At 42.9% G+C, this 27,472-nt stretch overlaps 1 protein-coding gene across 1 annotated transcript in view; it reads left to right on the top strand.

Annotated features, from left to right (window-relative positions):
• Positions 1 to 2,095: 2,095 nt before the first annotated feature.
• The window catches only part of RREB1 (ras responsive element binding protein 1), a 77,547-nt gene continuing 52,170 nt past the window's right edge, over positions 2,096 to 27,472 (top strand). The window contains exons 1-5 of the mRNA XM_058811624.1: positions 2,096 to 2,267; positions 13,465 to 13,584; positions 14,895 to 15,097; positions 19,520 to 19,609; positions 20,941 to 21,104. Coding sequence (XP_058667607.1) covers positions 2,237 to 2,267; positions 13,465 to 13,584; positions 14,895 to 15,097; positions 19,520 to 19,609; positions 20,941 to 21,104 — 608 coding nt within the window. The 5' untranslated portion in view covers positions 2,096 to 2,236. The remainder of the gene's footprint in view (positions 2,268 to 13,464; positions 13,585 to 14,894; positions 15,098 to 19,519; positions 19,610 to 20,940; positions 21,105 to 27,472) is intronic.

The raw sequence follows: 27,472 nt of genomic DNA, 5'->3' as shown, positions 1-27,472 counted from the left end.
ACCAATTTAGCATCAAGTACGTGCTCAAATTTGGGATTTCTGAGATCTGTGTGTGCCATATGTAGGCAAAATGTAGTACTTGCAAGTTCCAGTAGAAGGGAATAAACACAAATTTGCTGTTCTGCAGATAGTGTTTCTTTAATCTAATGAGACTTACATTTGTGCAGCCTTTTTGTTTTGGTAAGACGGTTAACCGTCCTCCCTGGGGTGCCTAATTGCTTATCATGAACTAATCAGTCCCCTGGGTATATGAAGGGATGAAACACTGCCAAGATAGAGCCTGTGACTTCCCCAGAGGTGTGATAACCCTCCCAATTACCCCACCCTTCAGGGAGCTTGCTTACTGCTGTTTTAAAGACCTTGTTACATCAGAAATTGTCCATGTTTGGAGATTTTAGGAAGTTTAAAGGGTGTATTTACTGAGACTCTTTTGAACCTGTAAGCTCTCATATTTTTTTATGTCAAATTTATATTGAATATTGTTTCAAGTTTGGTGTGAGAACGCTGAACATGTTTCTGCTTATGAAAGTGCCTACCTTTATAGCCCCCATGGCATGCCAGACCCTAAGAGATAAGGAAAGGGCCAGTTTCTGTCTTCAGCTCTTACTAGATAGGGATGGCAAAATCTTCTAGCTTCAGAAACCCCATTTGAAGTTCACATGAAGAAATGATTGAAACAAATCTGGTGGTAACTCTCTTCTAATTTTTGGTAGAATGATAGTTGCATATTACTGTGTGTGAAATGAGTGGGTAGATTAGGAAAAGTTTTTACCTTACTGTAAAAAATAATTCATTTAACTAGTGGTTTTGCTTGCATTCTCCTTTCAGTTTCCTGTTTTAACTCATTCATAATACATGCTTGTCTGCTGTACAGGTTGAGGTAGCTACTGATTGCCTGAGTTCTTCTCTTGTATCTTTTTGTATTGAATGGTTGAGTTCCATGAGACATAGAAAACTTACTACAAAACAATAGTGTTTGAACTGGAAGTGGAAAACAGCTCCTGCTATTTAGCATCTGAGTGAAAATATGAGTTCTCGTGTTGAGGTTTCTTTGTCATTTACTTTTGCCCTGAATGAACATGATTTTTGTGTGAAATTTGGAGGATTGAATCTGTCAGTTGAGTAGAAATAACAGTTTGTTCCTTGAAAGAGTTATAACGTAATCAATTAATAATATCAGGATGGTTTTCTTCACTTCTGGTTGTATATTCTAAGTGGCCTTAGCAAGATCAATGTAAATAAAAATATTGTTGTAGTGTATACTGGCTTAAAACTTTAAAGGAAGGCAATTTCATGCTTAGAATTAAAAGAAGGTGGCTGTGTGGGGGTGTATGTTTATATGCCTGAGAAAATGTAAATGTGGAAGCATCACTCCTCAAAAGAAGTGTGACTTTCAGTATCATAGGTCTGATGATGATACTTCAGTGTTGCTTTGCTATATGTGCATATTTGAAAGTGATTAGTCAAGTTTCCACTGGCAGACTCTTGCTGTCCTCCTGCAGAAATTGGGGTGGGTGCAGAGGCCACTTGATCACTTTTGTTGCTGTTTGTTCATTTTTCTCTGTGTGCAACTACCACTTTACCCAGAATTGAATTGAACCTATATGTAGTTCATACAAGCTTGTTTCAGGCTAATGCTTTTGTTAAATATTTATCAATGGAGTCAGAAGAAGGAAATTAATTTCCCTTTTCATATGTGAATTGTTTCAAGAATTGTCTGTATCATCTGTTTCATGGAAGAGTGTGAAGCACTAGCAGTAGAATTGGATTTTTGGAAGGAGAGGGTGGTTTTGGACTAGCAGCAGACGTTTTTGGCTGGAGGAATAGCAACTTGAAACTTCACTTACTGAAGAAACCTGTTCACAATTTTGTCTGTTCTTTTTTTTTTCCCCAGCGTTCCTGAAATAAACTTCCTGCAATTCTTTGCAGTGTGCAGGTGTCCAGACTCCCCTTTACTCATGGTCGCCTGTGAAACCCGTCAGGCAACTGAAGGCTGTACCTAAAATTCTGCTGGCAGTGCAGCACACTGCAGGGGCCTTGATATAGTTACGGTGGACGCCTTGCGCCGCAGCCACAGCTGTAGCATCCCCTCGTAGTCCGAACAACTGAGTATTGCTGTCCAGGAGTCTGCACGTGTGGAGGACTGCCTGGAGTAGAAAGAGGAAAGCTGCAGAGATTGTGAGCTGCTGCTTGATCCGTGTGGCTCTTGTGCCGAGGAACATCAAAACTTTGCTGGATGGATCCGACAGCTCGTTGCAAAGTAGAGGGTCAGTCCTGCTGCTTATTTGCAGTTATTAACCTTAGTGGATTTTAATTTTTTTTTTATTTCCTTTGGTTTTATGCTTTTCTCTGTCAGCCTAAGAGGATTGCGGCCTTGCAACCAGAATGCTCATGTTCAGGAAACTTAAAGCTGTTCCTACTGAAGGGCTTTGAAGATCAGCAGGCATTTCCTCCAGGGTTTACAGCATTGTTGGAGGAAACATTCCTTGCAGAAGTCCTCAGGCCTATCCGCCCGACTTTGGTCAGTTCTTACCTCACCAGCACGTGGATTATGCTGTTTGCAGACTGTCTAAGCTGCACGATGACCTTCATGGATTCCTCATGAGCTTTTACAAGGCCAGGCCAGTGTACTTTGTGAAATCCTTTAGAAATGCCTGCTAGGCTTTTAAAGTCCCAGAGCATTGACCATAGTACAAGGAACTCGGAAGGTCAGCAGCTGGATGTGGTTGTGGATGAAGGGGGATTTGTGTGTGTGTGTGTGTGTGTGTGCAGTTCTTGTTTTGAAAAGACATATTTTTTCAGATCAGATAAGGATATATTGTTCCTGAGAAGGCTTCTTGTACTCTCTGATAAAGCTGAGTGACTTCTGAATTCCATAAGAAATTGATGAACAAGATCCCTATGCCCTTTTTTTTATGTATGTTGCACATTCATTTTGATAAACAGATGCTGTTTCATTTTGTCAGTGTGCTGGAAGCACCTCCCACAGGTTACTTGCACTGCATCTACTTCAAAATAGAAAGAAAACTCATACTGAAGAGTACCACTGGCAAGTAGCTCTGCTGTTTAAAATTTGTTAAGTGGCTTTCCTGTGTGAATCTCAACTTGGAGAGTCTTGCCAGCACTATCTATTGCTGTAATTAATTTACCTAACTAAACCAAGAAAGAAACCTTGTATTTCAGAATTTAGAGCTCTGGAAACAAGCCCAAAGGCTACTGGCCAGCGGGTGTAAGCCCGTGGGTGTACTCACAAAACTTGTGGCACCTTGTTCATAGGTGGTGGGAGAGAGCTCTTTTTCTGAAGGCTGGATTTCTCCCTCACCTGGACAGAGCAATAAACCTCAGTCTGAGTGATCTTTGGTGCTTTAGCATCTGTGGCAAATACATATCTAGAATAACCCCCTGTAAAACTAAAACCTCTAGTTTGTATCTTTTAATTCTGGCTCTTGGTATCAGGACAATGTCAACTGATGGTTGTCTGTGCTTAATATCACATGGAGATTTTGTAGCTGGTTTCTATCTGTTCCTGGTCCTTAGCACACTGTAGGAGTTGGTTGGCTTGAGATCTGCTTGTGCCTCTTATGGTGGGGGGCAGATGTTGGCTTTGGCTTGTGGGCCTGCAGAGTCTGCTTGGTGTGGAGATACAATCTCAGAAGGAGTGCTACCAGTTATCTTGCTCATGAAAAGCTGGGTAGGCCCTTGGGATATTGCAGCTGGAGGCTGACATTACAAGTGCCTCCTAGCATGGGTGGGAGAGGGAGGGCTGTACAGAATGCTTCTGAGTCTTTGCTCCAGCATCTCTCTCTCTCTCTCCTCCCTGTGGCCTGTGCTTTCCCCTCTGAAAAGCTCAAGCTAAAACTCCCTAATTTAAAAATGTATTTCAGGGGAAGGGGGTAGGGATAGGATTTGTGTTTCTGAACTTTTAAAATTACCTTGGTTATAGGTTGTTGTTGTTGCTGTTGTTATTTGGAGGATGTGATAGGAGGAATAGTTTCTGTGCTGACCAGAAACAGAATACAGGAAGATATGATGTTAACAAGGTGGGGGAGAAAAGGAGGTGTTTGTTTAGAAAAAGCCTAGTCACTAAAGCCTGTAGGGCAGAGGAACCCTGCTGATAACACAGATGAAACGGTCTGCCTCTTTCCTAACTTTAGAGGAGTGGAGCTTTGTAATAAATGGCTGCCATGTGGCAGCTGTCTCCCAGCTTCGTGAGCCTGGCAGTAGTTAATCCTGTCAGCAAGTCATGCTCCCTGGAAAAGAGCAGTGAGAAGAGCTTCAAACTCTTGAATCATTCTATCTTCAAAATATTTGCATATTGAGTCTGCTTAAAACAAGTTTGGTAATTTGATGTAGGTTTCCATCTTTAAGTAACATTAAAGTGCAGCTGTGTTGGCTTTTAAATAAAATGTTAGAAACACACTGAGATATTGCAATTTTTTTCTCTCTTTTAAAGGGTCATTTTAGTTTTAGAAGGTATATTTTCCAGAGTACAAAATGTACTGGGTAGAGAGGGGACACTGTGTTGCTATCCCTGTATGTTAAAAAATTACAGGTTGAGCATTTGAGATCATGGTTTTCTGAAAAGCTTGAGGCTTTAAAATTAATCTGTTCACTTCAGTTTGCTTTTTGTATTTTGCTGAGCGTGTAATGTGTTTATCCTTTTTCCAAAGATCAAAAAACTAGAATTTTTACTTTAAAAATTTGAGATTTTGTGCAGTAATGTAGCACCATCAGATTTTACAGGCTCATGATAAAATCTTGGTGGTTCACAACACTACCACCAGGAAATGGGTTTAAATCCCTGTAATTTCTACTTTTTCTTTTCTCATTTTGCTGTGTTATCTTGTGAAGCACAAAATGTTTTGGCAAGCTACCTGGTACAGTGCTCCAAGCAGAGAGTGTGCTGGCATCTCCTGCAAAGACAGTGTGGCTGGGCTGCAAAGGATGAGTTGGGAGCTCTGCAATGAGCAAACCGATGCTTTTCCCCTTGGGCTTGCCTGTTTTTGCTAGCATATGGATGCAGTTAGAGTGGTGAAACACCATGTGGGACATAGCTACTCCAAGAGGAGTTTTTTCCTGGTCTCTAGCTTATCCTATTTTCAGAATGATTTTTGTAAAATTGCCTCTGCATTCAGTTCCTCTGTGAAACTCTTCAAATACTTATCTTGGAGGAAGAGAATTGCAACCAGAGCAGCACACAAGAAGCAGGGCACTAGTACAGGAGATTTTCTATGTCTTCCTTAGTGTGATTCATCCTGCCTCTGTAATCCCTGCTGAACCCGTCCTGCACACACACACACGCGGCTCTGGCTACATGTGAAGAGCAAGTGTGAGGGGGTGAAATGTTTGCTTGTTTCTCCCTCCCGAGATTTGCTTTAAACCTTCACTTGGAGTGCTGGCTCTGAAGCTGCCCTTGGCTGAGCTGCTAGCCATCAGGGTGAGGGACAGAGATGGGGACAGGGACAGGCCCTCCCTCCCTCCCTCCCTCCCTCTCTCCCGGCCTCCCTCCCCAACAGCTGCAGGCACCAATTGCCAGGGAGCAGCCCGGCCGCATGGTTTCGTGGCTTTCTTCCTCTCCTTACTAATGTGCCTGCTTGTTTCCATGATGCTGAGCAGAGGAACAACCAGACGGATTGTCTCCTCTCGGGGTGGGTGCCCAGGCATCTGCACAGCCAGTTGGTGTGGCACAGGAGCCCCTGTTTTTTCAGTGACACCAGGGGCTATTGATGGCAGGCTGGGGCTGTGCTGCTGCTGCTGCACAGATGCTTGCTCTTGGCCCACCTTAAAAGGACAAGATATCCTGTGGTTTAGGCTGACCATATATTGTCGGGGATGTCAGCATCTCCGTCACAGCTACCCAGCTGAGCTCAGTCCCGCTTCGCCCGCCCTGCGTGCCTGCAGCCTCTCCTCAGGCAGAGAGAGGAGTATTTGAAGGGGGGGGGGTCCTCTTTTCTTCTCTGTTACTCAGAAGTGCTTTCCGTCTGACTCTCCCTAGTGCAGTGCATCTAGCTCACCCATTGGGCTCTCGGACAAGTATCTCATTTCCTCAGCACAGTACTTGCTTAGGCACACAGGTGATGGGACATTAACCTATAGCTCCCTCCATGTCCCTTCCAGGATTTTAGATCAAGTGGGTTTGTCAGGGTAGCATGAAAAGGAAGAAATCCCCCAAGCAACAAACTCACAAAGCTACATTTTGATTGTTTCCTCATTTTGCCATCCCCTCTTGCTTGTCTGAGATGGCAGCAGCAGCAGGCAATGAGGTTTTGTCTCCCAGGGCTGTGCTTCCCTAGGATTGCTCCCCTCAGACAGGTGCATCTCCCTTTCCTCGACCTTTTGGGCATGGGCACAGGCCACGGTGGGGTTGCCCACTCGTCCTTGCTTCAACTTCCCCCTGCCCTTCTGCTCTCTTGCCTCGCCCTGGGCTCCTTCAGGGTGTGTTGGCAGTGGTTTTGGCAGGCAATGTGAAGCCACTTGCCTGACCTGTCCTGCCTTTGCAAGATACTTCCATCCCGCCTTCAGGGCCCACTCCCTCCAGTCCCTGGCTCTGCTTTGGAGTCCCACCCTCTCCCACACCATCTTCCAAGGCTGTCCCCTTGCCTAGTGGGATGTAAGCCAGCCCTGGCCCGAGTGAAAGATGCAGCAGCTGGACTAGGGAAGATTGGTAGTGTGGGGAGGGACCCCAGGCCATGTCCCAAGGAGTGTTGCCCTGCTACAGCCAGTGCCAGCTCAGGGGAGACTCGAAGGGACTTTCTCGTGTCGCCACTTCAGCTAAGGCAAATAAACTGGAGTTAAAGCCAAGACACACATTGACTTCCTGGAACTCTGCGAGCCGTCCGCACAGCTGTCCCCACTCCCTGAACACATGCAAAGCAGAGCTTATAAGGACAGACAGTATTGCTTTTGTGTCCTTCCTCAGCCAGTGGGGAGGGCGCAGGGGAGGGGATGTGCTGGGTAAAAGCCCAAGGCCTGTCTTATTCCGTGTTCCCCCTACATTGCCATGATTCCCAGTGCCTGGGGGAAGCCAGACTCCCTTCCCACTGGCCTCCTCACAGCTGTGCAGGCAGGCAAGGATGAGGATGGAGGAGTGTTTGCAGTTGTCAACATAGGAAGGGAAGGAATGGATGGATGTCTGCTTAGAGCCACTTGTTTTGCTCTCCTGTTACCCTGACTTTTTTTTGTTGCCTAAATGTGGGGTTCATGGTCCCAGGCTTATTAAGCTGTCTTTAAATCTCAGTATCCTTTTTGCTTGAGCAAACTCTTGAAGCTAGATGCAGTTTTGTGACAAAGGCTTCCTGGAGGGCCAGGTACTCACCAATACACTGATACAAACAGCAGAAATGAGGAGCAGCTCACAGATCTGTCTTTGGTCAGGGGAAAGAGTGCTAAGATATTAGAAAAGTCTCAAAATTCATCAGCTGCTGATTCTAAGTGCAGCCGTAGGTTATTGCAGTTCTTGCAGTGCTGTGTGTTCTGTGTGGCACTGTTGTCCCCAAAGAGAGCAGTCCTGGTCAGGAACTCGGTGCAGGTTCAATCAAACTCTGTGAGGTGATTACCAAGTATGCTGGGCTTTCCTGTTGGGAGCCAGGGGGCCATCAGGTTTCGCTTTCGCTTCGCTCTTGGTGCGGGAGCAGCGTTTGCCTGAGTTCTCTTTTCTGGCCTAGCACGACCACAGGCTCCTGTGTGAGGGCTGTTCCCACAGCATGCAGCACTTGCAAAAGGTGCAGACATGGCTTCAAGTTAGCAAATGGGGCACAGGGCCAAGAGAATGGGCATGAATTCATTTTGTATTAAGGCTGCCTGGTAGCTGTGTGGATTGCTGCAAACCAGTTGGACCATAAAGGTGAATTTTACCCAGGAAACCCCTGCTTTGCCAGTATAGTGTCTCATTGTTATATTAATACAACTTCCTTGTTTCCAGTGTATTGCACCAATGTAATGCCAGAGTACCGTGGTGATTCAGTGTTGTTCACTAAAGGCATTAGCTAAGTTCAAATTCTGCTATACTTTTTGGAGAGAAGCTTCTGGTCATCTGAGCCAAAGTCCTGAGGAGCATTACTCGTCCATAAGTCACCAAAAAGGGATTTTCAAAAGCTACATAAGAACTACATATGTACTACATCGTGCTTGCAAGGAAATAAAGCAGGAGGAGTAAATATGTTTGAATATTTAAAATTTAGCCTAACTGTTAGGTGTTATAGCAACAGCATGCAAAATAGTCTGGAAATAGTCTGGGATCATCTTGTTCTTGTTTAGAGCTTCTTCCCCTGTCCCACTCCCACCAGAAGATCATCCAGAACTCAGTTTTAAGGCATGTCCATGAGCATGTGGTTCACTTGTTTATTCCATGTCTGGGTGTATCTGTCTGTGTACAAGTTAGATGTATGGATGTTGTAGACTCACATGGTTATTTCAAGAGGCAAAGTATTGTACCTGCACTAACACAGGTAAAATGATTGTTTCACTAACAGCTCAGAGTTTATAGAAAAACTCTGTCTTCTTTGATGCTCAGAGAGTACACTTCAATAGATGTTACTCCTTTTGGTTGTTGGTTTTGTGTTTGGTTTTGGGTTATTTTGTAGAGGAAAATGTTACTTATAAGAGCAAGTTCAAAAGCTTTGGGGTAGCACTCTTAGTTTTTACTGTTAAGTAAAAGAGCAGCCCCCAGATATTCTGGTGCCACTCTCTTCCTTTCTGTGCTTGTCTTCCTTTTCCCATGGGCTGCCCTGTAGTGGTGCTCCAGCAGTGGTGATGGTGAGGTGACACTCCCAGTGTCATTTTCTACTGCTGGGGGTGCAGAGTCAGCACCAGCACTTTAGTAGCAAGGGCAGAGTTGGTATTAAAAAAGGTCAGTTGGGAAAACTTTGTTCATTTGGTTTTCCTTTGCCTTGAGGCAGTGCTTTGAATAGTGTTAGCTCTTTTTTCTTCCCACACGATGCCTTTTCACCCTTTTTCCTTCCTGCCAGCTTTGACAGAAAGTTATGTTCAAAAGGTAGAGCGGGTGATAGTGCGCATCACTTTTGGGGTGGGAGTGACCATTTGTGCTTGGCAGCGTTTGTGCTCTGGGAGGGAAATCCTCTCCTCTGGTGGAAGCTTAGTAGGAGACCAGTGCATCAGAAGCAGTTTGGAGTGCAGTGTTGCGATTCTTAGGTATTATAATCTCAAGGGTAAACAGTAAACTTTGTTTATTCAAATGCGATATATCTCTCTTTGAAGTTCTGTTCTTGTCTAAATTTGTATACTAGCAGGTCTGGCCTTCATTTAAATGATCCTTGGGGTTTTTTCATGCCACTTAGAACAAAAAACAGTGGGAAAGCCTTGACTAAGCTAATAGTGTTGCTAAGATGGAAATGATGAAGAAGGCTCAGGATTCCTGTTTGGACCTCATGGGAAAAAGTGGTTTGAAATGCATGGGGGGGAGGCTGCACATTGCTAAACCTGTCATTTCTTTTCCCTGTTTCTTCTCCCCCACTGTGTTCTTTACTAAATACTACATTAATGAAACCAATAAAACTATTTGGCCAAGAGTGTTAATCTTTCCCTGGCCCAATTAGTGCATGGCTTCTACTTTTAACATTAATGTGGATTTTTTTTTCGGAAGGCAGAACAATAAGCAGCTTTGTGCTGTGTGTACCAGGTTTTCCCCCTTCTTGCCTGCATTGTGCGTTTCTTCCTATCTATTCCAAAGGGAGAGCTCATGTGCACAGACAGTGGAGCAATCTGGAACAGAGACTTGTACCAGCTCCCAGGGGCCAGGACGTGCTGCTCTGTGCTTGTGTGGCTGCCTCTCAGTGTCAAGTCAAGTGACTGTGACTCTGAAGACTCATCATTTTTTCTCCTTTCTTCTTCCTTCTCCTGTGGCCTGTGTTCTTCTTTTTGCTTCATGCGTGATGCTCTTCGCCAGAAGGCGAGACAGCTGTAGCTGTTTAGAGTTGTCTTAAAACAAACAAACAAAAAACCCCAAATAAATACACATAAGCAAAGCGGGGGGAGTAACTGTTGATCGGTTCAGCTTTAACATACAGTGGAGTCACACTTTATCCCAGAGGAGGAAATAGGTCTAGCAAGTGTCTTCCTGTACAGACTGAATGGGAAGCAACAAGGTGGTGGATTTTTTTTTTGTAAGCTCTGCTTTTGCAGTTTCTCTGCCATTAGCTGGCTGTGTGGGGCATCAGGGGCCAACCACTGTCAGAAGCAGGAGCTGTAGGCCCTTCAGGGCTCTCTGTGGGATGGAAGTTGCCCCAGTTTCAAGTTGTCAGCAACCTCATCAAGTGGAAGGAACACGTTCCAGCAGAAAAGACAGGTGTCTTGGTGTGGCTGTGCAGAGAGGGCTGCATTGTCTTGTTTGGTCCTGTCCCCCCTACCATTTGTCAGCACTCTTGCTTAGTCACTTGCTCTCTGCTTTTCCTCCTTTTCACACAGGATGAATGTGACACTGGGGGGTTTCTTCAAAGTAGAAGATGGCTTGAATGCTTGTGACCACTTCCCTGTTTCCTAGAGGCTTTGGTCCGATGTTGAATGTAACCTGAGGCTGCACTGTTTCTCAACTTATTTCCTGTTTATCCTTTTTCCTGGAGGTCTTTGTTTTCTTTTGGGGAGAGAGAGGAAGGAGGCTCTGTCAGCACAACCTCCACGCCGGGGCATTTGGTGTGAGCTGGGAGAGTTTACAGTCCTGAAGGCAGTATGGCATAGGGCATGTGTGCTGGTTGCTGCCTGTCCCATTCCCTGAGTTTCATAGGTGCTGTAGAAGAAAATCCCAACACTTCCCCATCCTCAGTAATGCGTTTTTTTAAAGGGAAAAAAGAACCCAAAAAAAAAAAAAACCAAAAAACCACAACCAAAAAACAACCAAAAACAAGCCTGCAAGAGAAATCTCTCAGTGTGTTCCTGCCTGAAGGCACTCTGCCACGGGTTTTCCCACAGGAAGGAGTGATTTGGCCCAGCATTCTTATTGTTTCTATATCCTATTGCAAATAGAAAGTTATGCTTCTGAAATTGGTGTGTGCTGCTCATGCAGTTGTCTTTGTTTCAGTGGTGCATTTTTGTTTCATGCAGGAGAGTGGAAAATACATAGGTAGATTAAAGCATGCAGAGCAGTTCAGTTGCGATCTCTAGACTAGTTTAGAAATTGGAAATTTTTAATATGTAGAAAATGGTTTTAAGGACAAGATCTCTGACTACATATATTTGCTTGCCTTTGGAGGAAAATATTTGGATTCAGAAAAGAAGAATAACTGTTGGCTCATAGAAACCATGAAAGGCTGTAATAGTATAATACATAGTTTTCCTTGTGAAAAAAACAGAGAGCAAGGTAGCAGGTTTGTATGAAACAGTAGGTAGGGTTTTTTTAATGTACATATATGCCTGCCTGTTCTGCAAGCTCTCTCTGGAAAGTGCATTTCCCATTTTTGATGTTGCTAAAAGCAACACTAGAAATTCTGACTGTAGTTCTCTGGGAAGCAACTAAGCTGTCTTTAAGTTACCTTGGCAAACACAGGAGTCTTCACAGTTACACAGTCGATTTTCTTCCAGGATGTATCAGTGGTGACACTAATGTGCTAGGTATTGACTGAAGGAGGAATGAATATGTGTATTTTGGAAGGAATTGTGTATTTTGTTTGTTTAGGGTTTTTTTAAGGACTAAAACACTTTTTTAACAGAAATACTTCAAAATAGTTCAAACTGGTCCTTATTTTTGGTAGTGCTAAGCTGGTGGAGCAAGCAGTTTTAGATTTAGGCCAGTCCTGAAAATAATTCTGTTGCTTATTCTATTCAAAAGTAACTCAGCTACCATGTAAGTGATTGAAATAAGATGGGGGCAGGGGGGAAAGAAATAATTATGTTGCTCTTGAATGCGATGGACCTTTTTTAAAAACAAACAAAATAACGGTAAAGCTACAGCAGTTACAACAGTTAAAACAAAGCCAGACAAATAAGTGGCTCCCATAATTACTGGAGGAAACACAGAAGGATGGGAGCTTGGCCTCACCTTGGAGCAAGAAATCCCTATGTCACAGGGATCACTACTATTTTCTTAACAGAAAAGTACAAAAATAATTAGGGAGAAGTTATTTTGAGTTGTTCAGGTTAGTCTGTTTTTCTGGTTTTGAAGGTGCAGATGGAGGGCAGTGTTTGTTAAGAGGTTGATGTTTTCTTGAGCCTTACACTACCTGGGCTTAGTCAGGTCCCAGGTTTTGTCTCTAGACTGCATCTGTCTGCACTCCTTAGAAGGTTGGCAGCTAAAGATAGGAAGGTTGAATCCACTGATGTGTCTGGCATGGTGTGAAATGAGGAACCACTTGGCACAAGGTGGGCCCTTTCTTTTTGCCTGCCTGTACTTGGGCACTCCAAATTGTTGGCAGTTGGGGTAACACAGTCATTGATTGTTTTCAGTGATTGATGATGTTCAAACAGCATTTGAAAATGTGTTGCATGACTAATTTGCATGTTATCCTTGAGAATGTAATTTTTTTAAAGGAAGAAACCCTCTTAACTGTGGTTTGAAGGCAATTGTCTCTGTTCTCTTGATAAAAGGAAAACCTGTATTGGGCTTACTGGTTGTGATTTGTAAATCTGAGATTATGAAATGTCCATGGTGTGTTTGTTTTCATAATGAAATAACATTTTGCTTTTAAGGTTATAAAGGTTTATTTCTCTGTTAAAAACCTTTCAGCAGTTTTCTATATTACAAATAACTTTTTCCAGAGGCTATAGCCATGAGTGCTGTGGGCAGACAACTGTTTCTCATGTGTTGATCATTCCCCATCACTTCTAAAAATTATGTTTAACTGCCCTGTCATTCTCCAGAGAGAACAGGCACCCTTCCTTAAACCCCAATGATAGCATGATAAGTTTGTGGTTTCAGAAAGGGGTGTGGAAGAATTCTCTTGGTACATACAGTGGTTACTTATGTCTTCAACTTGTATGGGAACCTTGGGCAGTGGATGTGAGGAGTGTGCCAAATGGTCCCAGAAACCTCTGTAGTAATTTTACCACTGCTAGAAGGAAGAAGGTGGCCACCATGAATTCATGTATTGGAGTAAATGTTAGTCTTCCAAGGAGAGAGAAGGGAGCAGTGTATGTATGAAATCGAATCACCTAAATTCTCTAGGTGCAGAATATTCTTCCAACTTCTCAATCAAATGTCACTACTGTCAGTGATAGGCTAGCTTGGTCTCTCTTCCTCCATTTTTTGCTGCCTTAATGCTGCAGACCAGGCTGGTGGGGGTTTCTTTATTTGCTCAGGTTTTGCCACTGGTGGAAGCAGCAGCATCTCCCAGCTCAGTGCCTGGGCACTCATGAGAGTGGCTGCTTGGCTGCACTGGCACTGCTGGAGTGCTTCTGTCATCAGATCTATCTGTTAGTCAGGGGAGCCCTCAAAATAAAGGGCAGTAGTCTTACTTTGCTAAAATGGCTTCCATAAAAGCTCACTCCCTTTCTCTTTTTGCCTTCTCCCTCATGTAGTGCTAGAGGGTGCTGCTGAAGAAGAGGCTGAAGAGCCAGACGCAACTGTACATGCTACACTAAGTGAGGAGACCAGCAACCCTGAAGAGAGCCACAGTCAATCAGGGGAGAAAGATGAAGGTAATTGGTTCAACTAGCTCTGTGACTCTATAAATTAGGGCACTGATTATGAATGTAGAAACATTTCTCACCCATCCATACACCTTGTTGTGTGAAGAGTGTAAAATACATCGAGCAGAAGCACTGGTGCATACATTTCTTTTCCCATCCCTAACTTTTATCTGTCTGAAAAGTATAAAATAGGTTGAACAGAAGCATGGGCACACAAATTCTCAGCTACCACTGCAGGCTTCCAAACAAAGATTTTCTTGGCTCACAGTAACTTGGCACCACATAACTTAGCCTCAAAAAACCACCTGTTTATAATCCTCAAACTTATGTTCCAAAGACAGTATTATGCAGAGATCAAATGTTCACAGACAAACGTGTTCCTCCTTGTTCACCCTCACATACTCTTCTATTGCAGTGACTTTCTCACAACACATTAAGATTCTGTGCTTTTCCACCAGAGGTGACAGAGCAGTAGACTTGCAGGGTCTTACTGTTTCTTAGGGAAACTTCTTGTGGGGGAATGGAGTGTTTAATTTGAAAGCCTCTTCCTTTTCAAACCTGTAAAGAAGAAAATAGAAGGCCTTTCCTGTGTGTTTGACATGTCTGTATGTTAAGAAACCAGAGATGAGATTTTAGGTGTATTAGGCTGCTTACAGCATGTGATGGAGAAGTTTGAACCTCGACAGCTTTAGCTGTGACATTAGTCATGTATGTAACACATATTCTCCATGGACTAGTATGTCTTGGCATACCAAAATCACATATGTGCCATCTGTGGCAGTAAAGAGGCAATATGGGGGATGCGGGGTTTTGTTTTCGTTGGATTCTTGCTACTTTACCTTATTCTGTGTACAAAGCTGGCTTAAACCATGCTTAAAAGGGAACCCAGTACCCTACACTGCGTTACTAATGCCTTAATTGTGCAGTCCTGTTTAAAACACATACCTGCTTGAACATTCTTGCCAGAGTGCAATTCATCAGTACTGCTCTACTAGTTCATGGTGATCACAAGATACCACAAATTTCACAGCAAGAGAGTATAAAGTAAATCACTCTATAAGCTCCATACTGAAGTAAGGTTGAAAAGGAAGAAAATGGGAATGTCCTATGAGAAAAATGTTCACTTTGTCCTATGTATTCCATTATGAGAATATTGTCCTGTTACAAGAACTCCACTTATTATGGCCTGTTGCCTGTGCTCCATGATGATCCAGCAGAGTGTGATGTGAGCTACAGGGAGCTGAAAATACTGTGGGTTGTTTGGGTTTTTTTTAAGATAGCCTAGGAACTCCTATGTGTGTTTTTGTTTTTAATTCCAGAGAAGCAGCTGGAAAGCTTAAACAGCTATAAGGTATCACCAAGTTCCCCAAACAGTTTGGACGGAGCGGACTTGTCCTCCATTGACGCCATGATGTCAGCAGTGATGAATGTGGGGAAGATTGCTGAAAACGGCGGGAATTCTCAAAATGTCAAATCCCCCTCAAAGTCTCCTGCACCAAATCGGATTGGCAGGAGGAACCAGGTACATAAACCCAAATGCAGGGAGGGCAAAGGGGAGACAAGCACCTGCCTGGAAAGTGATAAGATGTAATTTATGTTTCTTTGACTGTTTGCCTTTTTTCCCCTCAGTGGTTTTTTCTTGCCCCTGCCATTGTTTCTCTCTGTATGTTTTCTGGTATCTCTCCAGACCATAACTTAGAAAACTGGGAATGGGAAGGGTCCACATGCTTGGACTGACAAATAAAAAATATTTGAGCATGAGCTCCAGTGCCATGCAATGTTGAGCTGGTCTAGCAGATGCCCCTAGCAGCAACAAAGTCACCTAAGAATTGCCATTTTGTCCTGCTGCATCTTTTCTCCAGGCTCTTGCATTCACATAATCTCATGAGGCGTGCAGCTGCCCCGTGGAAGGTTCAAGTAATTTATGGTTAAAGATGGTTCTGGAACAAAATATTCTTCAGGATGCTCAGTTCATATGTGTAGTGTAAGGTCCCCTTAACTTCCTTGTTAATAAAAGCCTGAAGAGCTAGTGCAGAATGCTTTGTATGAATTTTACAGAGTAAATATATGTAGCTTTTATCAGTTTTTTTCCATTTACCCGTTGATGGCACCAGGTGGTAGCAATATTGATCTAAACAAGTGAAAGGAGAGAGTCGTATCAGTTAAGCTGTAGTTATTTATATCTGTGTTTTTCTCCTGCTGAGCCAAGCTCCACCAAAGAAGGTGCTGTAGAATATCAAAAAAAACGCCAAATCCCTGTGGTCATTTGACTTTAGAGCTTGAGGTGAAGCACACAGACTTTGTAAATGAATCAAGATGTAACAGGGACCAGAAAGGTTGAGAGGCGTGACTCATGTGATGTTCCTATAGTAGTTTATTAATAGCTTGCTGAGTAGCTGCCCAGTTGACAGACTTATGACTTGTCTTGGATTTTTTAGCATGAAAGGAGTTAAAAGCCATTAGCTGTAAATGCACATCCGTAAATGAGGAATGGGCAGTATACAGACAGCTGTGTTTGTGGGATTCTATTTATTAGCACCTAGCTCTGAGGTGTATTTACAATGTTCTCACTTAGGGGCTGCTCTGGTTCCTTGATTTCATCATGTGAAGTGAGGCACTGGAGTCCAGACCAGTCTCAGGGCAGTGCTGATACACAGCTGTCCACCGGTACACCATGTGGTCTGGCTTCAGGGAAGTTTATTAGTGTTGGTGACCTTTATTCCACCTGGTATTTCGGTGGGCATCGAATCAAAGGAAGCTCTAGAGTAAATGTGACAGGATTAAGAGGGATTCTTACAGCATAAAAATAAACAAATACATTGAAAACATAGTGAATTGCCTATTTGTCTTTAGGCTGAAAGATTGTTAAAGCCAGAGGGGCAAATGGCTACATTACTGAGAAAATAGAAGTGAGATGTGAAATACTAAGTCGGTATCAATCTTGTTAGCAGGCTCTAATACAGCAAATTTCCACTTTCAGCTAGCAGAATGAAAGCACTGAATTGTTTTAGTGTGTAGCAATGCAGGGACCTCAGATTCTGGTCAGAATATGCCCCTTAATATAATTTCAAGGATAATAACAGCTGATTTTCTGGATCTGACCGCTGTTTCCCACGAGTTGGCAGTGAAACATTTTGCCCTGAACCTTTGTCCCAAAGTCTATGGTTCTCTCTATAATGCTGACTTTATCTTGGCTGCCGTCTACCCATAGTCTAAAAAGCATGTTCTCACATCAACCTGCATATATTTTAACTTCTCATTTGCTTTGCTCTTGACGAAAATAAAAAATGTGACAGAGGTGTTTTTTGGGCTGGAGAAAAACAGACAGACTTAAAGCACAGCTCCAAAAGCATTTGCCATCAGTTGAATGCAGAGCAGTTGTGCCAGATTGACTTACTAAAGGGAGAGTAGCTGACAAATGAGCTGCTAATTTTATCTTTCAGTTCAAGAACTGTGTTTTCACCAACTTGGCTCTGGTGGGGTAGCTGAATGCTGTGTTTTAAATTGGTGAATGAGGGTACTCTTACAGTAGGGATGCTAATGTTTTTTGGTCTGGATTGGGTTAGTCAACGGATTTGCTTGAGCTGTGTTACGGTATGCAGCTTGTAGCCTGTCTGACCACTGGAGAAAGTTTGGGTTCTAGTTAATAATAAACCCCAGATTCAATACTAATCAGCTCTGGCTGAGCTATAGTGTGTTTCTGATCTTTGCTTCAAGGTGAACTAGTAATTACTCTATCTTCTGTTAATTTTCTGCTTTGAAGAGAAGGCAGCCTGGAAAGCAGGCTTTGAAATCATCAAGTGCATCATGTAGAACTACAGCACTCGTTTAAAGAGGAGGGGGACAAAAAACTAGTAGTGGGTTGATAATTTTTCAGAAATAGCCTGGGGATTAAACATCATCTAAACTGTCAGCACGTATGCAGGGATTTTCCTCACGGCACAGTGTGTTTGTGTCCTGTCTTGAGCCAGCTTTTAACAGGGTGCAGTATAATTGGAGCTGAACATTACTCCACAGTCGGGTTGCATATAGTAAAATTAAAGTTGTATTAGTAGGATGGAATGAATGTTTGTGAATGACACGTTTGTATATAAAAAATTGGGGGAGGGGCACTGAGATAATGCATTTTAATTTTCTTTGAGTGTTCAGGCTTCATAATGGCAGCCTTTCTTGCTTTCTTTCTAATGTTTTGCAAGCGCTAGTACATTAGACCTTGGCCTGTATGTGTGGCCTACAGTGATTACCTCTGGGATGTAGAGGCTGAAATGTAGTTGGAAAAACATGTACAAGCAAAAGAATGGAGAGGAGTGGGAGAACCTAATCCTTTCATTTTAGAAACAAAGTCTCAAGACTTGTTTTCTTCAGAACAAATGGTAACAGCTCTTCATCCATGTCCACAGGTCACAGAAGTTATTGCAAAATTATTATGGCCCTGTTTTTGAAAACAAAACATAATACGGGTACTCTCTAGAATGGTTCCCCAAATCGTGCAGGAGGGAATATTGCTTTTAATGAGACATCAAAAAGAACTTTCTCTAACTCTGTGTCAGCATCTCACCATCCTAATGTGCCGGTGCATTTGTCACAGAGACTTGGGTTAGTCATTCACAATGTTCTTTGTGAGTGCTTGTGTCTGATAGCCTGGAAATGGTTGCTTCTGAGTTGATGACTTTGGAATATCACTGGGGAAAGAGAATTGTGTGGAGAGAGGAAATGCATAGACACACTGATATCCATCAGCTTGCAGCTAAAGAAGGGCTGAGAATGGGTTCTGCTTTTTGCTTGTTTTCAAGCTTTTACTAATGATACTTAAGACAACCGCAAAGAACTTGAGTAGAAAATGTCACTTGGCATAAAAATTATGCTTTCTCACTGGTCATGCAGAGATGGTTTTTGTATTGTCTTGTCACTAGAGGTGTGCATCATTCTAATTGAAAACTGAGGTTTAATTTTGAGTGCCAAATCATCTTCCTTTTAATATACAGGCGTTGGTGCATAAGCCATGCCTGGCTTCTGGTGAGGTTGTGAAAATGCCCTTTACATCATCCAGCAGCCATCCTTGAGGACAAATTGAGGCAAACAGCTTTGGTTCCTGCAAGAGTGTCATTTCATCCTTGGCTGGAAGAGTGCTGGCTTTGCTCTGTGTCTCAAGGGCATACTTAAATCAGGTTTAGCTCTCCTGGTTGGCTTCATTGTTTGTACTGTGGTTTGACCATCAACTCCTGATTCTCACCTGGGCAGAGAATGATGGGGTTCATAATGGTTTTTTTTGGAGTCACGTACACTCCTGCATTGTCACCTCTTTCTTGCTATGATCTCATCAGATCTTGCGAGCTTCAGAAGGGTGGGGCCTGGCTGGTGTGCCTGGATGGGATGCTTCCAGCAGAAACACAGGATGCTGAAGGAAATGGTGCTGATGATTCAGTAAATGCCACTCTTCCTTCTGAGTCAGCCGTGGAGAGCATGCAGCCCCTACAAAAGGGCACCAAGATAGTGCTTTGCCATCAAGATGAGGTGGAAAATCTGAAGTTCTGAGAACTTGTGCTATTAAAAATCTTCGGGAAAAATAATGATGTTTGCCCATGTATTCTGATGATGTTCCAGGAATTATTTTCTGGTCAGCTAAATTCCTCCTGGCAGTTCGAGCTCCTTGCAATTGCCTTCACTTCCTGTCCTAAATTACTACTGCTGAGTATCTCTGTGCTGTTAAAACAGCTGCTGTACTTCTGTGATAGTTGAAATGGCCCCTGTTTATAAATTCAGAAGTTTCTGAAACTTGCTTGAGGGATCTATCACTTGATAAGTGTATAAATGCCAGTTATTCTTTTAGCAGTGGCCTTTTGTACTTGGGATGGATTATGTTTTTCCATCCTCATCACTGACAGGTTTCTAGTCCTTTTACATTGATATTCCTTCTGATTGTTTTGTTCTCTTTTGTCCACAGGAAACAAAAGAAGAGAAGTCTTCCTATACCTGTCCCCTGTGTGAAAAGATTTGCACTACACAGCACCAGCTAACTATGCACATTCGTCAGGTATGCAGAGTACCAGCTCTTGGTTTCTTACTTTTATTAAGAGTGTTTCCTTTGCCAGGTTGCATTTTGCAGTGATGTCAAACAGTTCCATGTGCAAGCCAATGAAATGCTTCCATTGTTTCGCTTTTATTTTAGCCTTCTCTTGCATTTTCTTCAAAAAGCACACCCCACAAACCTAACCCTGAGGTGGATAATTTTCCTCCCTTCCTTGCCTGGCATTCCACCCCCCCTTCCCCCAGTGGCTCAAACAAGGATGTGTGTCCTGTTCTGCATTGCTTAAGGTATCCTAAGGATCCGGAAAACCACTTTCATCATGAGGCCTAAGTCCTGTTTTATTATCCTGTGTGAGTACAGATCTTTTTACTGGCCATGCAAATTAAGAAGCAGGAAGACATAATTTTTAAATCAACTCAGTGTAGAAGAGACTCTCAGTCTTTCACAGGATACAGCAGTTTTGAGAGGCTTTTTTTTTCTTTTTGCTGGATAGTGCACTTTTTTGTCATCTACAGGCCTGTTCTTGCTCCTCCTGAAATATATGCATACTTAATAAGGAGGTTTGCCCTTTTCTCTAGCAGAAGGTTCTGCTTTGGATGCTAAGGTGTGGTTGATGACTGGCTTCACTAGATACTTATTACTTCAGTTTTTCCTCCTGTACTGCAGCTATTACTTAATTATTTTTTTCTTACTCTCCTGGTGTTTTTTGGCGATTTTTTTTGTATGTGAAGAAATCTTCAAGTCTCTGAATGCAAGTGAGAAAGAGTGGTACATACAGCACTGTAGCTATGGCCATTACTTGACCTTGTAATGCATTCTCATGGCCCTAGAAGTCTGCATGTACACTCAGAAGCAGTTTAGTTTTGTTGTCTTGCTATGCAGTAAGTTAAAAATTAATATCTTTAAAGACAATTTGTTTTTAAGTGTCTATCTTCTGCTGTGAAGTTCATAATTCCATCCTCTTTCCTTACCACTCGTACAGCCCCAAACCACTGCACAGCTTAAAGTATCCCAAGGTTCCATTTGTCTGATGGGTTGTTGCTGAGTCCCTCTGTATCTTCTTTTGCTGCAGACCCAGCAGAAATGCTGCATTGCAGGCTGTATGAAACAGCTACTTGTGCTGGTGCATTAAGGGGTTAAAGATGAGGGGGGAGGAGGGGGGGCTGTAGTTGAGGGAGGAGGGCTGGGGAGGAGAGGTATCTACAGGGCACACCCTCGTTTAAGGTGCTGTGCCAAGTAGCTCTTTAGAGCTGCTTAATTTAAGATGTTCTTGCTGATATTTTACTGGCACTTCAGAAGGGGCATTCAATGAAAAAAAAAATCATTGCTTTCTCCAGCATAACACTGACACTGGAGGGACAGACCATTCCTGCAGCATCTGTGGAAAGTCTCTGAGCTCAGCGAGCTCCCTTGATCGCCACATGCTGGTGCACTCAGGTGAAAGGCCTTATAAATGTTCAGTATGTGGACAGTCCTTCACCACCAATGGAAACATGCACAGGTGAGTGCTGAGCTGACCGCGTCCCAGGAGTTTGGAAAGGATTACAGCATAGGGGGCTCTTTTGTTTCCTTGCAGGGACTAGCAAAGACACTTGGGCAAAGTGTCCTTAGCAAAGACCAAAGACACTTGGGCAGGAAATGTGGAGTATCTGTGACCTACAAATGTGGTATAACACACACTACAGCCACTAGGATGCTTAAGTAGTGGGAGGAAATCAGAATTGAGTAGTGGGAGGAAATCAGACTTGATAAAGATGTTCTAGCTTTCTTTAAGTATTATCAAGAGTTGTTATAGCTTTTTTTTTTTTTTTAGTAATAGTAGTAGTATGACAAATGGATAGTATGACAAATGGGTTTTTCTCAGGGGATAAAAATATATGGCCAAGCTATATAGTAATTTCTAATTCCATAGCCTCAGAGTCATGGATTCAAGTGGTTGCATTGGAACATCTGGGGTTTTGTTGGTGTTATGTACCTAAGTATCCAAGTGCCACCAGGAAGATGCCTCTTTGGTGTTTTTATCTTGTTTCTAAATACATACATCAATATTTGTTTGCACTGCATACAACTTATTGCACTATAGATCTGGCAAATTCTCTGCAGTCCAAATTTCCAAATGTAGTTTCCTTTGTAGGGATGTAGCAATATGTACGGTTGTCAACTGGGGAAACAAAATGTTAAAGCACATGGATTTTCCTTCCCCTCCCTCATCCCATGATTCAGTATTCATTTATTTGCATGGGTGGAACATCTCAGAACTGATTAAGATTTCATGGATTCCCACATGGCTTTAGTGCCCATTTCAAAGAGTTTACAACCTACAAAGAAACAGTGAGGCAAGTGGGGGAAAAGAATATTGCTTACAAGCAAAAGGGCAGGAGTTAGGGTTACAGACTGTTTCTGTGTGGAAAGGAAGTCTGTTTTCCTGGTTATTACTAATTATTTTCCAAGCAGTGTGTTATAGGTAGAATGAAAAGGTGATTTTGATGACAATAGGAAAGATAACATAGTCCTGCACAATGGGAGCAATACCTACTTGCAGCATTACCTTTTCTGTATAGTTTTACTCCTGTTAACACTTGGGTGAAAAGAGAGGGAATGCAGTTTTGTGATTCCATATTTATTTAACTTAGAGTTGATTGGAACTGGGGAGAGTTAGCAAGATAGATAAAAAATGAGAAGGAGAGAACACAAAGAGATACTGGCCTTGGGCACTGAATAAATCACACATCTGACTCATCTGACCAGAGGTGTTGTGAGCCATGTTTGCCAGGTCGGGTCATTACTCTGCATGATGTGGGGAAGGCAGGGCCATGCTGAGTTGCAACTGATGCCACTGTCAGTACCCAAGGGTGACTTCCAGTGGTGGAACTCTGGGATGGTCAGTCATTTGTGTCTGGGTGGCTTGCTGAAGGACTGCTTGTGTGGTTTATTTGAGTTTTTGCTCACTAGGCATCTCTTATGCTCTTCTAGAAGCAGGAAAGGGAGGCTTCACCTGAAACTTGACTCCAGGCCTATAAGAGATTGATGTAGTCACTTTTCCTTGTACAGGTTTCCCCATATAGAAATTCTTAGCATGCTTTTGTAGCAAATTTATAGCCAGAATTGCCAGACTCAGTGACTTGCCCAAAAGAAGTAGAAATCAGTACCTCCTGATGAGAAAATAGTTTGGTTTTAATTTTTTCTCTTAACAAGATGATGCCTGAAGTTACCAGCATGGCGTGTTGTATTTACTGACCCCACTTAGAAGGGCCTAAGTTCATGAAAGGAAAATCTTGATATGAAAAGTCTTTTTGTCTGATGGGTGCCTGTTGGTTCTGTTAAGCTCCTTCTTGTACAGGGCTGCCCTGCAGCAGCAGAAGGCTGTTCCCAAGCTTGGTATCTCTGCAATGAGTGACCCCAGACTCATGACAAGCAAAATCCTGAGCAACTGAAACATGCTGGTTCTGCTACAGGAGAGTTGTGGTTGGCAGACTGTGCCTTCTGGTCTTTTTCAGTGAATAACCTTTTCTTGTTGCTATAACTGACTAATACTGGATCTTGTTGCTGAAGGAAGGCATGAATGTGCAAGTAGGCTGATGAGGATAAATGCAAAGTGAAATCAAATTTTTTATCTGATGCTATGACATACTCACAAGGAAGACGTTCATTTTGCCCACCAGTACCTCCTTCTGAAACAGGTATTTCTGGTCCAAGATGGTGTGAAGTAAATTTCTTTTTCAGGCATCTCAAACTTAGCTGTAGCATCATGTCCAGTGGACTGTCAGTGATGTGGCTGAATCTGTCTCACATCTCATTCAAAACTGCTTCTGCCTCAGGATTCCAGAGCAAGGACCTGTTTGCCAGGTCCTGCCTCGTGTAACTCCTGCAGGCCACCTCTGTGGTGGTGCCATGTCTGTTCTTCTGTACCAGCTAGATGATACTACAAGTCCATCTTTCTCCTGTTTTATTGTTCTCTATTTTTGTGCTACAGCATCTAAGTAGTGACAGATGTATATGTCCAAACCAGCAAAAAAAAACAAGAAAAAAATTTCTCATGTGCCCCTGGTAGCCAGCAGGGTGGTATCCCTGGATTGTTGCACAGCATGGGGTGAGAGAGGAGTTACAGGTCCAGCAGAAACTTGTGATGTGCTGGTAAAGAATTAGTGTAACTTGAGAAGATCCTGCAGGAGTTTCCCAGAATTTACTGCACTTACACCACATATGCTTGGTTCATAGGAAATGAGCAAGGGAGAAGTTGGTCCGTTGGTATCTGAATGGTGGGAAAAATGTGTAGGCTTATGCCATGTCCATCCTCTTTTCTTTTTCCCCCTGCCATGTGCTGGCTCTTATTTAGTTGCCCATACTATTTTAAAATCCAGAGTTTTAAAGGACCTTTTAGGGGAAAAAGTTGAATGGAATGGTTTTGTCCAGGGAAATACTGTGCCATGGGAGTACTTACTGCTGTTCCATCACAGAATGAAATTTCTGATCTTTGAGCCTCAAAGCAGCCACATCATTAGGCATTCAGCTGACTGGAGGAGGGAAGGAGACAAGTTTTGGTTGCTTTTTTGGGTTAGAAAATGATTACCTATGCTGTTATACTCTCAAGTGTTGACCATCTCCATCAAAAGTATTTTTTCACCACCTTCACTTTACCAAGGGAGAAAAAAAACTCCAGAGCTCTTACTTGATGCTCTTTTGCATTACAGTAAAACTACTGTGCAACAGGTGAAGTTTTTGTAGTGTGAGTGAGAATGCTGTTTCCTCCACATCTCTTCCTTGAGTTACTCTAGCTGTGCTGGGGTGTTGCATGTACTCTTCACTTGTGAAATCGATGCTGGCCTTCCTGACTCCCACAATACGTGCAACACTTCATTTGTAAATGAGTCATAGCCTCTCATATGAAGTCCAATTTCTTTTTGTTGTGCTCTTTGGCTCCTCGTCAACAAGTTAAGTTGAATGGGCACAGCAGACTGGGGTGGAGTGGGAAGGTTCTCTTGTGCAATACTAATAAGAAAGAGAGGTTAAAACCTGCTTCCCTTTCTGACCAGTGTGACTCTTGGCCAGGATTTTCAACAGGGAACCTTGAGCCCAGGATATCTCAGAAAACTCTCTTACTGCCAGGCTGTTCAGGAGTGTCCTGAGCCTTCTATGGGGACAGTCACATTTGGAGAGAGCAAAGGTCTCTGAAGAATGCTCAATGTCCAGAACAAAAAACTGCAAGTGGTGTCAGACTGTCTGCTGCCATATCAGTGCTGCTCCTACCGTTTGTGGAGGGTTGGTGCCATCTGATATAAGAGCTGGAAGATTGTTAGTGCCTGGTGTCAGCATCAGGAATTGCTCTGGAGAAGAAGACTTGGAGATGATGCTGAGTTTTTTAGAGTTTTGTTTTTGACCAGTATTGAAAAGAGCAAGTCTTCTTGGAAATAGCAAGCCTCGTAGAATCAGGAGCTGATTAGAGATTTGGGAGCATTGTTTTCTTGGGGCTTTTTTTAAGAATCTGGAGGAAAGAGTTAGATCATGGTAGTTTTGAGTTCATCATTCCTGTAACTGGCACTGTAATGATCAGTACATAAGAAAATCTGCAATTTAGGATATGCCTTATCCTCATCCTTCAGGAGATACAGACCCTGTGGCTTTCTCCCAGTCACAGTGAGTTAAAGTTGAATACTCATATCTCCATCAGGAACATAGCCTATATGGAGGGGAAGGGGGTGTATAAAGAGTTTCTGTAGCTGTAGAAGAGCTGGGGATTTCCAGTGTACTGTCTCCACTCAAAAGATTGCAACTACTAAAGAGTTTCCAAAGGTTTTCCATCTGTACTGTCATAGTAACTCCCTAGGGAATTACCTGTGAATAATGCCAACTCCGAGGAGCCCTTTTGGGTCTAGACTCCATCTCTACCACTGCTTATCCCCAAAATGCACAGAGGAGTTAGGCTGCTGCTGTGGTTGTAGTGCTGGTTTGTGAGCATAAGGAAAGGACCTTGAAGTAGGGAAAAAAATTTTCCTTGACTTACTGTGTTGCATTCAAACAGAATGTGCATCAGCCTTCAGTGGGAAGGGCGATGCCTCCACTTTGCTCCAAAAGTGTTTCCTTTGGGGGTAGGATCCTTTGCCAGCAGTTCCTTTTCCATTTCTGTGACTAAGGATAGTCTGTGCCTATCATTTTAAAGTCACATTTTCCTCCCTGCCAAAGACATGCTCTCCATGCAAGTAGAAAATGTTAATGGGGTATAAATGCCAAAAGGGAGGCGAGAAATGACCTTCCTGCCAGTTTCCAGTGGGAAGCTATTAAAGGCTCTGTGGCAAGTCTGACAAGAGGAAAGGGATAACACATATGTTTCAGCCACAGCTTCCCCAGTTTGGTACATGAAGGAGCATTGTCCATGGCTGGTTTTCTCCAGACTGTCCATACAAGTCCAGTAATGCAAACTAACTGAAGTGTTTCATTTGAAACTGAAATGTAGAAAGTATCTACCTTCTTTCTCTTCTTCCATTCCTTGCCCATATGTGACAAAAATATTTAGTATGGCTTTTTATTTACATCCTGCTTGGGTACTTGTGGACTGTTTATCTACCATCTCTCAGGAACAGGTCTCAAAGTTTGGGGATTTTTTTTTTTTTTGGCACATGTGAAACACCACATGCAACAACCACATGCAGAAGTCTTTGAAACTCAGATTGGAAGATCTGGATCGCAGAAGCTATGCTTTGAAGCATTCTTACAAAGGGTCCTATCAAAGAAGGTATTTCTTCTTTTAATTAAGAAGGCACTTTCATTTCTCAGTCTTACTTTCAGTACTAGATAGTTTTCCCAAACTTCTGATTTTAATACGCTGTGGAGAGATAAACAGCTGTCTTTTTAATCAAGGTATGGTTATGTTCTGATGTGCGAGGCTTTCTGAAACAACACTTTGTATGTGCACCTGTGTGTTGCTGACTGAGTTTCTTGAGAAAGACAGAAAATGCACATGCTGGAGGGTAATCTGTGAATTTTGACATTTTAACCAGCCATTTTTGCTGGCACATGACGAGTGTGCAAGTCTGCAAGATTGTAATGCACTGCTCAGAAAATGAGTGTTGGATCTTGATGAAGGCATAGGGATTGGGATGCATGCACTTCAAAGGTTTCCCTGCTGCCTTTAACAAGAGTCTGTGTGTCATGGGCAGGCATGCACACAGGCCATCTGTGACTCTGCAAATGTCCAATAGTCAGAGTGTCCTCAAGATTTGGCTGAATCCATCCTCTCTCTGCATTCCACCTGTGAATCGCTCCCATGTTATTTATGGCATTGGCCTGCTTCCAGTACCTTGTGTGTGCTTTGTGGGGTGCAGCACAGTAACAATGCCCAGCCTCCAAGTACAAATAGGATCTCTGTAGTCCAGCACGTGCAGGCTGGCATTTGCTTAGGATGGAAGTTTTGGAGGCAGAACGTAGCCAAATGTGATGAAGACCTTTTTTTCTTTCCCAGAAGAGGAGAGGAACTGCCTTATTACAACATGGTTGGCTTTCTGGTGGTTTGCAAGTGGAAATTTGGTGTAGCTTTGAAAAACTGAACCTACAAGATATTGAAGCTAAAGACAAATAGCCAAGGAGCTCACCACACAGAAAATGATTGACACTTCACACATATGAAAAGGCTGTCTCTCATTGTCTTGCACAATAGAAATGTCTCTTTAGTCATCTTCTAAGGAGCTTTTATTTCAATGTAGCAATTGGTGAGCAGTGCTCTTAAATATTAAGAACAAGGCTGTACTACAAATATTAAGAACAAGGCTTTTAAATCCATTCCTTATATGTGGGGGGATGATTTATCTTTCACTGTCAGCATGCTAGTGAAAGATAAGCTTCAGCAAATGCAAGTGCCCTAATTCTTCATCAGGG

The sequence above is a fragment of the Ammospiza caudacuta genome, chromosome 1 (assembly GCF_027887145.1).
Source record: "Ammospiza caudacuta isolate bAmmCau1 chromosome 1, bAmmCau1.pri, whole genome shotgun sequence".
NCBI lineage: Eukaryota > Metazoa > Chordata > Aves > Passeriformes > Passerellidae > Ammospiza > Ammospiza caudacuta.
The sequence above is the reverse complement of the archived record's forward strand: the minus strand, read 5'-3'. Positions and strand labels throughout refer to the sequence as shown.